This window comes from Thamnophis elegans, chromosome 4 (assembly GCF_009769535.1).
Source record: "Thamnophis elegans isolate rThaEle1 chromosome 4, rThaEle1.pri, whole genome shotgun sequence".
Lineage (NCBI taxonomy): Eukaryota > Metazoa > Chordata > Lepidosauria > Squamata > Colubridae > Thamnophis > Thamnophis elegans.
Window position 1 is genome coordinate 24,895,502 of NC_045544.1, and position 13,433 is coordinate 24,908,934.

The window sequence follows — 13,433 nt, forward strand, 5'->3', positions numbered from 1 at the left end:
CATCTTGGGTTAGCAGAAAAGTGGCATATGAAGTTATTATTAACTAACTGCCTATAGGGAGCTGCTTCTGTCTTTAATCAATGATCTCACTTCCTATCTACTTGCAAATTCTGACAGCCATAGAACATTACACTCAATGCGGTTGCCAGAGATATTGCATTTATGCAAGGAGTTGATATCTTATTCCCATCTGGATCTTGAAGTAGAAAGGATTGTTACAGTGAGACATTTTTCCCTTTGCCAAATCAAGAAAAACAAACCAAGAATGCAAATGATTAATCTGGTCAAAGATATTGCTCTGTAATCCAATTTTCCCCATGTGCAGGTGCATACACGCACGCATACATAAAGTAAAGTGCAATTCTTCTATCGATAGATAGATAGATAGATAGAAAGAAAGAAAGAAAGAAAGAAAGAAAGAAAGAAAGAATAAGATATGCCATTCAACTCTAGAGCCAGGAGAGAATGATCATGACAAGGGACTGATGTCAACACTCTGGCCAGATCACTTTGGATAGTGAGATGAGTGTCATACAAATTTAACTAATAAAAATAAATTCAACCCGAGATTACACTGCCGCTAATCAGCACAAAACACAGATTTAGCACGTAGCCTCTGCTGTGAATTGGCCTCAATAAGCTGGATCAGGTCCATCATAGCTATGGCAGCCCTGGACCTTTGAGGTGCTTCTGACTGAGCTCAGAAACAGCAGGTTAAAATCTCCCAAAACCATCAGTGTAGGGAACTCTACTGTCAACTTGGTTGCAAAGTGAAGGAGCTCAGGCAGAAGCAGTAGTTCTATCCAAATGACATTTACTATGGTTAACCAAACTTTTGTTAACATCTGCATTATCTTTAAAGCAATTGCTTCTCACTCTTTTTCCTTAAATCGAGAGCTTTCTTTATTTAATTTTAAAGACTATTCTGTGTTCATATAGACCAGGGGTGTCAAACTCAAGGTCGCAGGTTGGATCCGACCTAAAGGGTGCTAAAATCTGGCCAGTGGGGCCAGCTTAGAAATATCAAAGAACCAGCCTGCAGTGCCTCTGACAGCCAAAACAGCCCATGTGCACTCCGCTCTCCCCATTTTCAGGCTTCCCAACCTTCTGCAGCACTTTGCCAGCCAAAAATGGCCCATGTGGAAGTATTGGGTTTTGTCTGGTAAAGTGCTGCAGGAAGTGGCCGTCCCATCTCTTCCCCCCCCCCCCACTCACGCCGGCCCACAGAGAACTACAATGCTGATACGGGCCTCGAGGAAATCCAGTTTGACGCACCTGATATAGACTATTCAAGACCAAAGGACCTTCAAGGTAATATGCATGGTGCACTTCAGAACAAACGAAGAATGAATGGGTCTAGCTTCTAGATGGCTGTTTTTGTTTTTAAAATACCAACTTAAACCAATTTATAAAGACTCTCCTAATAAATCACCTGCATTTTGTCAAATACTTTATCTTTGTTTAAACACAGCTTGGGAGAGAGAAAAAATCAGCTGTCCTTGGAATTGTAAGCTACTGACAGGAGAAGTCAAACTATTCAGACAGTAACAAAGTACTTAAGGTAAACATGTAGCTGAGTTTCTTCTCAATGCTCAGAAAGCGTATTTTCTGCAGTCCTTCCCCTACAGTGACCAATCAATAACTGCCTCATTATGGTGCATGGCAAGATGATGGGTGAAGATGACTTCTATCTTTCCTAAAAAAGTTTGTGACTTTTAGCCAAAAGAGTTGCCTCCAATGCAAATTATGAACAAATATATCTTTACCACAAAAAGGAAGTTTGGAGGTTGCTAATGATCACACAAATCAAGGAAAAAAATATTTGGGCTTAATAACAAACCTGCCTTTAAAAAAAAACTGGCACTATTTTTTCCTTCCATTGTATGATTTTCTTAAAAAAATATCTTAACATCAACTTAATTGATGTAAAAATTGCACCTTTCTAAGCTGTAGTAAGAGTTTGAGTTTGAGTTTTATTTCATTTGTATGCCGCCCTTTTCCCTGAGGGGACTCAGGGCGGCTCACAGCTCAAAAAGGGAAGGGGGGATACAAACAGTTTAACAACAATACAGGGGGAAAAAAACATGGTTAAAAAAGCACAACAATCATACCATTCGAGATAGGGGGCGGCGAATCTTTAGCCCCAGGCCTGTCGGAACAGCCAGGTTTTAAGGGCTATGCGGAAGGCCTGGAGGGTGGTGAGGGTACGAATCTCCACGGGGAGTTCGTTCCAGAGGGTCGGAGCAGCCACAGAGAAGGCTCTCCTCCAGGTAGTCGCCAGTCGACACTGGCCGGCGGATGGAATTCGGAGGAGGCCTAGTTTGTGGGATCTAATTGGTCTAGTGGAGGTAATTGGCAGTAGGCGGTCTCTCAAGACCCTCAAAAGCATGCAAGCTCAGAAATCAAGCAGTCTGATGCTGGTAGTAGGATTTTTGCTTTTTGGAATGTCCCTCAGCAGCCTATTCTCACTGTGGTAGGACCATCCAAATCAATTCCCTATAAGGAGGTACATCAGGTCTATATCTTGTAGAAATAATATTCTTTGAGAAGGCTTCTGCTACATCAAGAGAGCAGAAGAATGGAAACTACTTCTATTATCTTATTCTCCTGTAAAGAAGATCTGATTAGTTTTAATTATTATGTTACATGGCTTGGAAGTCCCTTAGAAGATGGAGGATTAAATTTAAACACTAAGAACAACTGCTGCCATTCATGGAGAACATTGGAAGTTAACTTTCCTGTTGTTTGTTAAATGTTTGCCATATATAGCAAATATGGGAAGAACTTGAATGAAATAGATAGCTGAAAATAAATGATCAAAAACATCACTACTATAAATTTCATACTCTTCTACTCTATTTCATGGTTTGTAATGTAAGATCCATATTGAAAAAGAGTATGTTAAAACATTATATATCTTTTTTTCCTAATTGTATCACTTATTATGCACATCTTCACTTATCATTGTTACCAGAAAAAATGAACATGCATTTGTCTAACAGCTCTTAAACATCTCATCTATTTTTATACTAAAAAAACCTGAAAGCTTCCAAGTTTATTTCAGCTTCTTGCTATATATGTTGGCCTAATGGGTCTCTGCAGATGACAAAATGTGTGCGAATGCTGCTCTTTAGCTGGATACTACCTCACAATCATTTTTGTCTGCCCTCATATTTCTTGTTCATTGCATTCTCACTTTATATAACATCCTACTACTAGTATATTATTTCAGTCACATTTGTACGCTACTCAGATAATTCTAAGAAAAAAGGGGTGGTTCAGTAAAAAATTAATAAATACATTACCAATGTATTTATTGAAATGAATAAAAATTAATAAAAAAGGAACTTCAGAAAACTTGACATAAAAAAAATTCTTACCTCAGTCTGAACAAAACAGCTTGCAGGAAGTTTAACACTGCGGCGAGTTCAGGTCCTCGGCAACCTGGCAGCAACATACTAAACCCATCACTCATCAGCTTTTCTTCAGAAAGGTTCAAGTATACGCTGCTTTCAAAAACTTCTTGGACTCCATCAACATACGTGGAAAGTAGCATCCAAAGGTTTTGTTTCTGCACAAGGTCGTTTCTTGTGACTAAGAATTCTTTTGCCTTTTCACAGAAAGCTGCCGAAAGTGGCTCAGCAAGCACTCTGATGTCCATGCTCTTATCAATGTACGTTAAGATGAAGGCAAAGTAGCCTTTCCAGATAAGAGCTTTCTGAGTAACACTGGTAGAAGTGGGACTGAGGAAGCACAGAAGTTCCATCATGCGGCTAGCAACATCTTCTGTCTCTGCTAAGGCCGCCAGCACCAGGAAAAGATAGAAGAAATTTTGAAGTCCAACTTCCGTTAGTTCACACATTCTTTTCTGGTGGAATTTTGAATAAATTCTGCATTATAAAAGAATTTTTTTCCTTAAAATTTGTTTTGAATCTATTTATTTCATTTATTTATTTAAAGCATTTATATACCTGCCCATCTTCTAACCAACTTCCAATCAATTGTCCTTTGAATTGATGACCCCAGCTAGTCTTAGTTCCAAAGAATTCTTTGATGGAAAAAGAGTGATGTTGAAGGAAAGCATTTCTACTAAAAATGTATTACTGCATGCATATTTCTTCAACATTCCACTTGTTTATGCCAGTACATTCAGAATAAGGAACAAAAACTTCAGAGAGTGGGAAACTGTACAATGTGCCTGACAAGTGTGATGGAGTTAATGTAAATCACAAATGTACATGAGAAAGAAGCATTGTTGAGGTTTGAAAGAAAAGTTTTATTTCTGTCTACCTTTCATTAAACAGAAGCTGCTAGCACATGAAGCACAAATAACACTTACCGTATTTTTCAGAGTATAAGATGCACTGGAGTATAAGATGCTCCAAGGTTTTGAAGAGGCAAATAAAAAAAAGTTTTTGCGCTCTGCAAACCTCCCAAAAATGGCCTGTTTTTTGCAAAAATGGGCCCATTTTTTTGTCAAAAAGGGGCATTAGGAAGTTTATAGAGTGCTCCTGGGGGCTGGAGGGGGGGCAAAATTGAGCAAAAACAGCCCATTTTTTGCTCATTTCTGCCCTCCCCACCTCCCAGGAGCCTCCTACAAGCTATGCATGGGAATTTTGGTGAAAAGGGCTGGGTTTCAGGAGGCAAAAAAATGCTGTATTCAGTGTATAAGACACACCCAGATTTTCAACCTCTTTTTGAGGGAAAAAGGTGCATCTTATAGTCCAAAACTACGGTATGTGACAGTCTGTCGGGGAGAAAGTGAAAATTGATTTGAACAAATCTAGTAAAACATTATCAACTAAAGTGTTTCCTGATGTACCACCAATTGAAGTTTTTCCCTGCTTTACATTGAACTTTTAAACACTGACAAAAATTATGGCAGTCTTATACAATCCAGTCCTGTTAGGAACTGTTTGACTAAAATTCCCCATCATCTGTTGAGTCTAAAGATGAAAGAATAATCCCAACGAATCTTTAGAGCAGCAATTTGGAAAACTCTACACTTTTACCTGGATCTGAGAAGCACATTTGCTTCTCAAATGAATGCATCTTGAAAAAACAACAACTATAAAGCAAAAACCACGGTGGTTTCTATTGACCCTTTTCCATATTGCAGCTCCATAAACTTCTGAAAAGTGCCTGGATCATCAAAAGAGTGGATTATAGCATGCAGGAGTCAATAGGAAGAAATTACTAAAAATTACACAGAAATGCTTTCTGTTACTGGAATTTTTAGCATACAAATTGTTTTCATTGATGTGTGAATATAACTTCTATTCAAGTGATGGTTTGGGGGGGAAACACTGAAAGCTAATATATAAGAAAGGATCATCTTACTACTGACTCATTACTCTAACTCAAATAATCTGCTTCAAATAAATATGACTGTCAACATGAATTGCATATTCATCTGAAAATGAAAAAAATAAATAAAAACACCATGAATTCCTGTTAATTACAGATATTTTTAATATTAAAATCAAATCTGATTTTTTTTTTTGCAATCCTTCATTTTATGAATATTTCCAAATACTTTCTGACTATAAATCTTAAGAGGGATGATTCTAAGAGACAAAAAGTACATGATGGACATGAAAAATCCTAGGTGAAAACCTATTAAGTTTCTCAGAATCACCTTATAAGAGAGATGAGGAGAATGAAGGAATGAATGAATGAGTACCCTCCTACCTTCCTTTGATCTGTTTCCATGGATGAACACCATTAATCTTGCCTGCTTTCTTCATTATTTGTGCCAATATGCGAAGAAAAAATTGGAAACTGTTGCAGGATATATACATGTCAGGGGTATGTATGTCACTGCAGTAGCTCTTTATCAACTCATATATAGATAAGGGTGTCTTGTTAATATTTGCAAGACCTTTAAGACCAAACCAAGGAATGGTAAAGGGGTTGTTCTGCAAAAAAAGAAAAAGTTTCATAACATGGCATATGCTTTTAACTTTCTTCCACAAATTATTTTATCACAACCAATCAGATGTCTATAACTGCAGAAGTAAAGAGCTCTCTAGCTTTAGAACATAAATCAACGAATGAATGCTAATTGGAGATCTGCTGCTCCTTTCTTATCATCACCACAATAGCAGAAAAAGAAATTTCATATCTTATGGAATTTGGGCCATCCCTTCCTTCTGAATATGTATTTATTTATTATATTTATTGAAAACATGTCATTTAAAAATTGATATTATTGATCTGAAATAATTTCTGTGGTACAGTGCAATGCACACTGAATGCATACTTTAAAAAACGATCATCTGTTTTACAGAATCCATAATGATTATTTGCTATATAATAATAAGATACAATTATTTTAAGTTAAAATATTTCAAATATTGTAAACTTGTATTGTTGTTGGAATAAAATAATGTAAAAATTAGTAATCCTACCACTTAACAAAAAAACCACTTAAATCCTATCACTTAACAAAAAACACTGGATTACTTTTTTTAAAGAAAAACCGCTGTTAGATTTTTTTTTTAAAAAAATTTACTAACCAGATTTTTGCTATAATGTTCCCAAACTATGGTGACAATAGTGAGATTTACATCCCAGATGTGGCTTAATGTCAAGCAACACTGAAGATGCATCCGTAATTGTTCTTCTAAAATTCCAGCCTAGCAGACAAAAAAATTAAGATATTATTAGTTTTTTGTTTAATTTATCAAGGTTTCTATTTTATACAAACAATTTGACCACAAGACAAATCAGAAGAATTCACATTTAAGTACTTTGTTTTATAATTATTATTTCTGACTTTAAAAGGAAATTCTGTTAAAATCACATGCAAAATAGAAAAAGCAATGATGGTACAATCATTTATCTTGTATTATCAACTGATCTCCATGTATATTTTTTGAATCATATAGTTACAAAAATATGCTACACTTGAAAGATAATTTGGAGTTTAATTCATGGGTAGGCTATATCTAAGCATCGTCCAGCAAAATGCTTGGGGCCAAAAATACTTCCTAATGCCTAGGGATAAACATCATCTGAAGCAAAGGAAGAATTCTAACTTTCTAGCTACCATAAACAACATGATAGATTTGGTTCACTTATAGTGATTCATTATTGTAACTTTAAATGCCCAGCATTCTATGAGCTATCACACTAACACATTTGTCATGCAGTTAGGAATGTAGCATTTTAAAGAACAGAACTAAAATATAATCCTTGGTCAATTGTAAGGGAACTGGCCAACTGAAATTAATTTTTAAGGGCAAAACAACCTATTGATTTAGGAACACTATTTCCCACCTTGACAAAGGCCACTGATCATGTTAGAAATTATGGTTATAAAATACAACAGTAGGTTCAAAGAAAAATATATTTTTTAAAGTTTGGCTTAATATAGAAGCACAACTTTTTTGATGCAAATGTTTGCTTATCTTAAGAAAAATACTATTATTTCTTCTTTATATACAATCATATATTGTTTACATGAAGAGGCCAAAACCAGGGCACCATTTAAAATAAATGTTTACTAGTAATGAGTTCAATTCCAAGGAAAGTTTCTACCCAATTCCAATAAGCAGCTACATTTGTGTTCTTCAAATATCAGTCACAGCAACATACAGTAACTAAAGCTACCCTTTCACCATTTTAACTAAGAAAGACTATAATAGAATAGAATTCTTTATGGCCAAGTGTGATTGGACACACAAGGAAATTTTCTTTGGTGCATATGCTCTGTGTACATAAAAAGACAGATACACCCATCAAGAATCATAAGGTACAACACTGTCATAGGGTACAAATAAGCAATCAGGAAACAATATCAATATAAATAGTAAGGATACAAGCAACAAAGTTACAAGTCATGCAGTCATAAGTGGGAGGAGATGGGTGATAGGAACGATGAGAAGACTAATAGTAATAGTAATGCAGCCTTAGTGAATAGTTTGACAGTGATGACTAGCTAAATTGACTAGTTAAATTTCAGAATAAATTACTATATGCTATGAAATTATATTTACAGTAAAATCTGAGGGAGAAGAGGGCTTAATAACCATTCCTATATTTTCCAAAGACTACATAAAAATAATAAAACATTTTTGAGGTTATTTGAGTTTGAAAATCAGTTTCATTCATCATATAAACAGTTAATATTATTGTTTTTCCCCTAACCATACTCATATTTTCTTTTTTTTTTCTGCCAACCCTAATTATATATATATATATATATATATATATATATATCTATATATATATATATATATATATATATATATATTGCAATGTTAGTTCATTGTCACAGAAGCAAATTCCACTAATTCAAAGAAACTATGATAAACATACATAAAATTACACCTATCACTTTAATTATGATAAGCTAAGCTAAGCTAAGTCTTGCTGGTACTAAAAATGTGAATGGGGCTAAAATTCTCACACAATTTTCTTCCTCTTTGTTTTCGATGGCTGATAGACATTTTGAATTATTACAGGAAATGAAGCTGGACAATTATGAGGGAAGATGACAAAGTCAAACACCACCACCATACAATTGTCTTCCTTAAACAGGAAGCTTCATAATATTTCAATAAATGGAATCTTGACTAAAGTTTGAATTCATTAATTTAATTTGTAATTGACAGTTAAAGTCAAAGGGAAAACCAATCCTTTTGCTTGACTATGTGGCCAGCTTTCTTCAGCTACACAAACAACTCAAACAAATTATTTATGTAATGGTTGATACTAATTTATCATTTTATATCATGCAACCAAGAACAAATTCACACTAAAAAACCTACATTAATATCTTCAGCATACTTAAAAGTACTTTTAAAGGAGGTCACTTCTGACCTCTGGGCCACAAAGTATTGCATTAACAGCTCTGCAGAAAGAAAAATGATAAGGTATGAAATGAGTGCTCAAAAGCTACAACCTTATCAGTAAGAGTTTGATTCAAGCCTGTAAGACAAATTGCTCAGCAAGTCAAGTCACCTTCCTGCTGTGATGAGGATATAGCTGAATTTTCAATGCAATAGACTATCTCCCTTATCACGTCTCTCAACTTGATACCCTCAGATGCCGTATACATTTTCTAAGCTTCCTGTTCTTATTTGGAATATATCTTGTCAAAGGAGCCAAGTAACACGTCCAGGATAATTATCTCTACCATGCACTTTATCTGGCAATTTATCTTCAAAAACCCAACCATTTAAGAAAATATTCTTCCAGCAAGAAGGAAACTATGTAGAATCTTAGTTTAGAAGTTCAACTAGAACGATCATGCTACAAAATTAATTTCAGAAAGCAATCAAATGAATAAGATACGTTATATCCCTTGTCCCTATATTTTGAAGTAGCCATCATCAAACTTTCAAGTTATTATTAAAACACTTACTTGATTATTGACTGCTTGTTTCAGCAGATCTTCAACATAAGGCCAGTTGGATTCTACTGGTTTCTAAATGGAAAAGAGTTAGAAAGAATTAATTTATAAATAATATCAATAACAATTACTCTGTAGAAGCCTATCCATAAGCAACTCATACAGGTTGTCCTCGACTTACAACCCACAATGGAGTCCAAAATTTCTGTTGCTAAGCAAGACAAGTGAATTTTGCCCCATTTTACGACCTTTTTGCCAGTTTTTAAATGAATCACTGCAGTTGTTAAGTTAGTAACATGATTGTTAAGTGAATTTAGCTTTTCCACTGACTTTGTCAGAAGATTGCAAAAGGGATCACATGACCCCAAGACACTGCAACCGTCATAAATATGAGTCAATTGCCAAGTGTCTGAATTTTGATCATGTGACCATGGGGATGCTATAACAATCACCAGTGTGAAAAATGAACATGTTACTTTTTTCCCAGTGTCATTGCTTTCAAACAATCACTAAATTAACTGTTCTAAGTCAAGGACTACCTCTACTGAAGTCAGTGATTTGTCAGCTAACCAACAAGATTGTAGCCTAAATAAACTATGTAGAGGTTACATTTCTGACCTGGGAAAAAAGTGAGTAAAAGCACATTAGGACAGAGCTATATGAAGATATGCAAGTTTTTGAGAAAGAAATAGGAGATCTCTTTCTTTCATAAAAGTGGCATCTGGATCATTCAGTGAAGCTGAATGATGGAAGTTTCAGCTCTGACAGAAGTACTATTTCATAAAGGATATTAAAAAAAAATAGTATAAGAAAATCAATTGATTTCATGACCTTTGTGGCAGTTGTTAAGTGACCCATTGTTCGCTATGGCATGGTTTGGCCAAACCATCATAAAACACAGTCATGTGACTGCAGGTGGGGGGAGAAGTGCTGGAACTTCAGAACCAAGTCTTAACTCCCCTTTTGTAGGTAGGCTGCAAACTTGAATGTTATTAAGTAACCATTGGAAGCTGAGGATTATATGCAGACAAATTCATGAAGGTTTGTAAATGGTATTAGTCATAATGCCTCTCCTGTATCACTGGCAATACCTGCTACTGAGAAATACACTCTACGGACTAGTGAATTTTTCGTATGTACATGGTTACTATCATAGGCACAGATGGATAGACCAACTAAAGCCTGGGGATTTCATCCAACATGTTCTTCTCATATCTATGACAGAGGTGTCCACACAAGGCCGGGGGAACCAGATTCGGTCTGCGGGGTGCTTAGATTGACCTGGTGGTGTCACAATTGGTCCGTGGTTGCCTCTGCTAGTCCCTCCTGAGCTCTTTTTTTGCTGGCAGAGGGTTGCAGGATGCTGTTGTAGCTGAAAGCGGAGCTTGGGAGACCATTTTCGCTGGCAGAACGATCGAGCTGCCCAAATGCCCCCAACATGAGTGAATTGACACCCCATGGCCTACCCAAGGTCAAACACAACCCTGTGTAGCCCTCAATGAAATTGAATTGGACACACCCTGACCATGACAGTAAATGAAACAGTGAAAGGCTATCTTCTTTTTTACTGTTTTTTAAAATTAGTACCTAAAAAACATCTTCCTATCCTGTTGTTAAATTAGTACCAAATTAGTACTAAATTAGAACTGATTGAAATTAGAACATTTCTGAGCCTCACAAGAACAAATTCATTTTGTTCTTGTTAGAATAAAATATTTCATATTATTTTTTACCTAGAAGAATGCATAATATAATTTAAATTATCCTTTAGGTACTAAATTCAACGTGTCTACTATGCTATATTTATGTTATTTAAAGGATCAAGAAATGCAGCTAATTTCAGTGGATTTAATATGAATCACAACTAGCAATTCATTCAGTTAGACATCTTTCTAAAAATCATAGCCAGCATGTGATATAAGTTAGTTTTCCTGAAATTTCTTAACCACAAGTGGTGTTAATGAAATCTATGAAAAGATCTAGAAATGATTACTGCCTCTCTAATTTTGGTCTCTGTCAATGAAGAATAAAGAATTAAGGCTGTCTATTTACATAAATCAAGTTTATAAACATAATTCAAAAGGTGTTCAAGTCTTGGATTAAAAAGCCCCACAGTGAGGAAATGACAATCATTTTCTATCTTTAATAAAAAGTGTTTTGCCTTTGAAATATAGGTTTTTATAAAGCATTGCAAAATATTCACTCCCTTAGTGTATCTGCCATTTCTGCCTGAGGAAAACATTTGGGATACCATGCTCAAAACACATGTAGTTTCTCAACTAATAGCATGAAATATGATTTTGCATTCATTTGTCATTTTACTTAAAAATACAACTTGAGTTGCAACTTTAAGTATATAGGCAACATTTCTTTTTAACTCTATGCAAAAAGAATCTAGTTTCTTCTTCTAGTTCACTTGTTGAGTTGCTAAGCTGCTCAGCTGGAAAGCACTCTTCGCTTATCTTAGAAAGTATTTTAAACTATTCAAAGGTAAGAATATTTAGCTCAAAGTCATTCGAACTATATTTGTTAGCCCTGAGCAGCATTAAAATTGACCCCTGCAATGTTCAAAAGTTGTAATATTTCTACTTCTCTTTGGTTTTTGAAATTTATGAATATAGCCTTTAAGAATATGATAATGCAGGCTCTTTGGGTGTTAAGAAAAAGACACTTAAGATCTATCTGTGTTTTACAAATTTTTAAAAAGTTAGATGTTTTCTTAGAGAAATTTGACACTTTCCAATTTTAATCCAACACAAATTGCTACCAACTATTTACATTACTAAATTATGTAAATATACATAAAAATGATGGATATATCAAGGTTGACTAAATAAATGGCAGCAAACACATCTCTATTAAGCATTAAACCCAAGCCAAATAAATTATATAATGGAACACTACAATGTGCTAATATACAAGCCAAGTCATAAACTTTTAATGCTGCACAGATCTTTCCTAAAGTTGTTTGAACGTTAAATATACTTAAATGTTTTTTAAATTGAAATCATATGAGTATGAATATCAAATCTAGACTATTATGGTATCAAAGTATTCTTTTTAATAATTTGGATCTTCAAGGTACAACTATAGATTTCTAAAACAGACAATCTGAAGATATAAAATAATTATTTTAAATATGACACAGGAAATTGCAGATCTACCATCAATTAACTAAAGATAAGGCAATTTAGGCTGGTAGCATATGTTTCTTCTATAGCTTGATCACTTTAACTTATAGTTAAACACAACTATTGCCTATTTAATGAGAAATAGACAATGTATATTAGCGTTCCATGCACCTTCGGTATTTAGTCATGCTGGCCACATGACAATGTCTTTGGACAGCACTAGCTTTATGGCTTTGTAATGGAAATGAGCACTGCCCCTTAGAGTCGGAAAGATAGATAGATAGATAAGTTTATTTATATGCCGCCCTTTTCCCTGGGGGGACTCAGGGTGGCTCACAACTTAAAGGGGGGGGGGGAGGAAGACAAACTTTTACATATAAGACAATACATAATTAAAAACACAACATTCATACCATTCGGGCGGGTTACAGTCTTAACCCCAGCCTGACGGATAGCCAGATTCTGAGGGCTGTGCGGAAGGTCTGGAGGGTGGTGAGGGTACGAATCTCCACGGGGAGATCGTTCCATAGGGTCGGAGCTGCCACCGAGAAGGCTCCTCCTCTGCGTGGTTGCCAGTCGACATTGACCGGCAGATGGAACTCGGAGGAGGCCTAATCGATGAGATCTGATAGGTCGCGTGGAGGTAATTGGCAGTAGGCGGTCTCTCAAGTACCCAGATCCACTACTATGAAGGGCTTTATGGGTGGACAAGTAGCACCTTGAAAGCGTACCCGGAGATCGACAGGTAGCCAGTGCAGCTCTGCGGAGGATAGGTTATGTGGGTGAAGCGAGGTGCACTCACAATCGCTCGCGCGGCCGCATTCTGGACCAGCTGAAGTCGCCGAATACTCTTCAAGGGCAGCCCCCCATGTAGAGCACATTGCAGTACTCCAGCTAGAGGTCACAAGGGCACGAGTGACTGTTGTAGAGCCTCCCGGTTTCAG

At 35.8% G+C, this 13,433-nt stretch overlaps 1 protein-coding gene across 1 annotated transcript in view; it reads right to left on the reverse strand.

Moving 5' to 3' along the window:
• MMS22L (MMS22 like, DNA repair protein) overlaps positions 1 to 13,433 on the reverse strand; it is a 94,189-nt gene that overhangs the window by 50,023 nt on the left and 30,733 nt on the right. Inside the window, exons 12-15 of the mRNA XM_032215268.1 lie at positions 9,371 to 9,433; positions 6,519 to 6,638; positions 5,692 to 5,918; positions 3,381 to 3,890 (exon numbers count right to left, since the gene is read on the reverse strand). Coding sequence (XP_032071159.1) covers positions 3,381 to 3,890; positions 5,692 to 5,918; positions 6,519 to 6,638; positions 9,371 to 9,433 — 920 coding nt within the window. The remainder of the gene's footprint in view (positions 1 to 3,380; positions 3,891 to 5,691; positions 5,919 to 6,518; positions 6,639 to 9,370; positions 9,434 to 13,433) is intronic.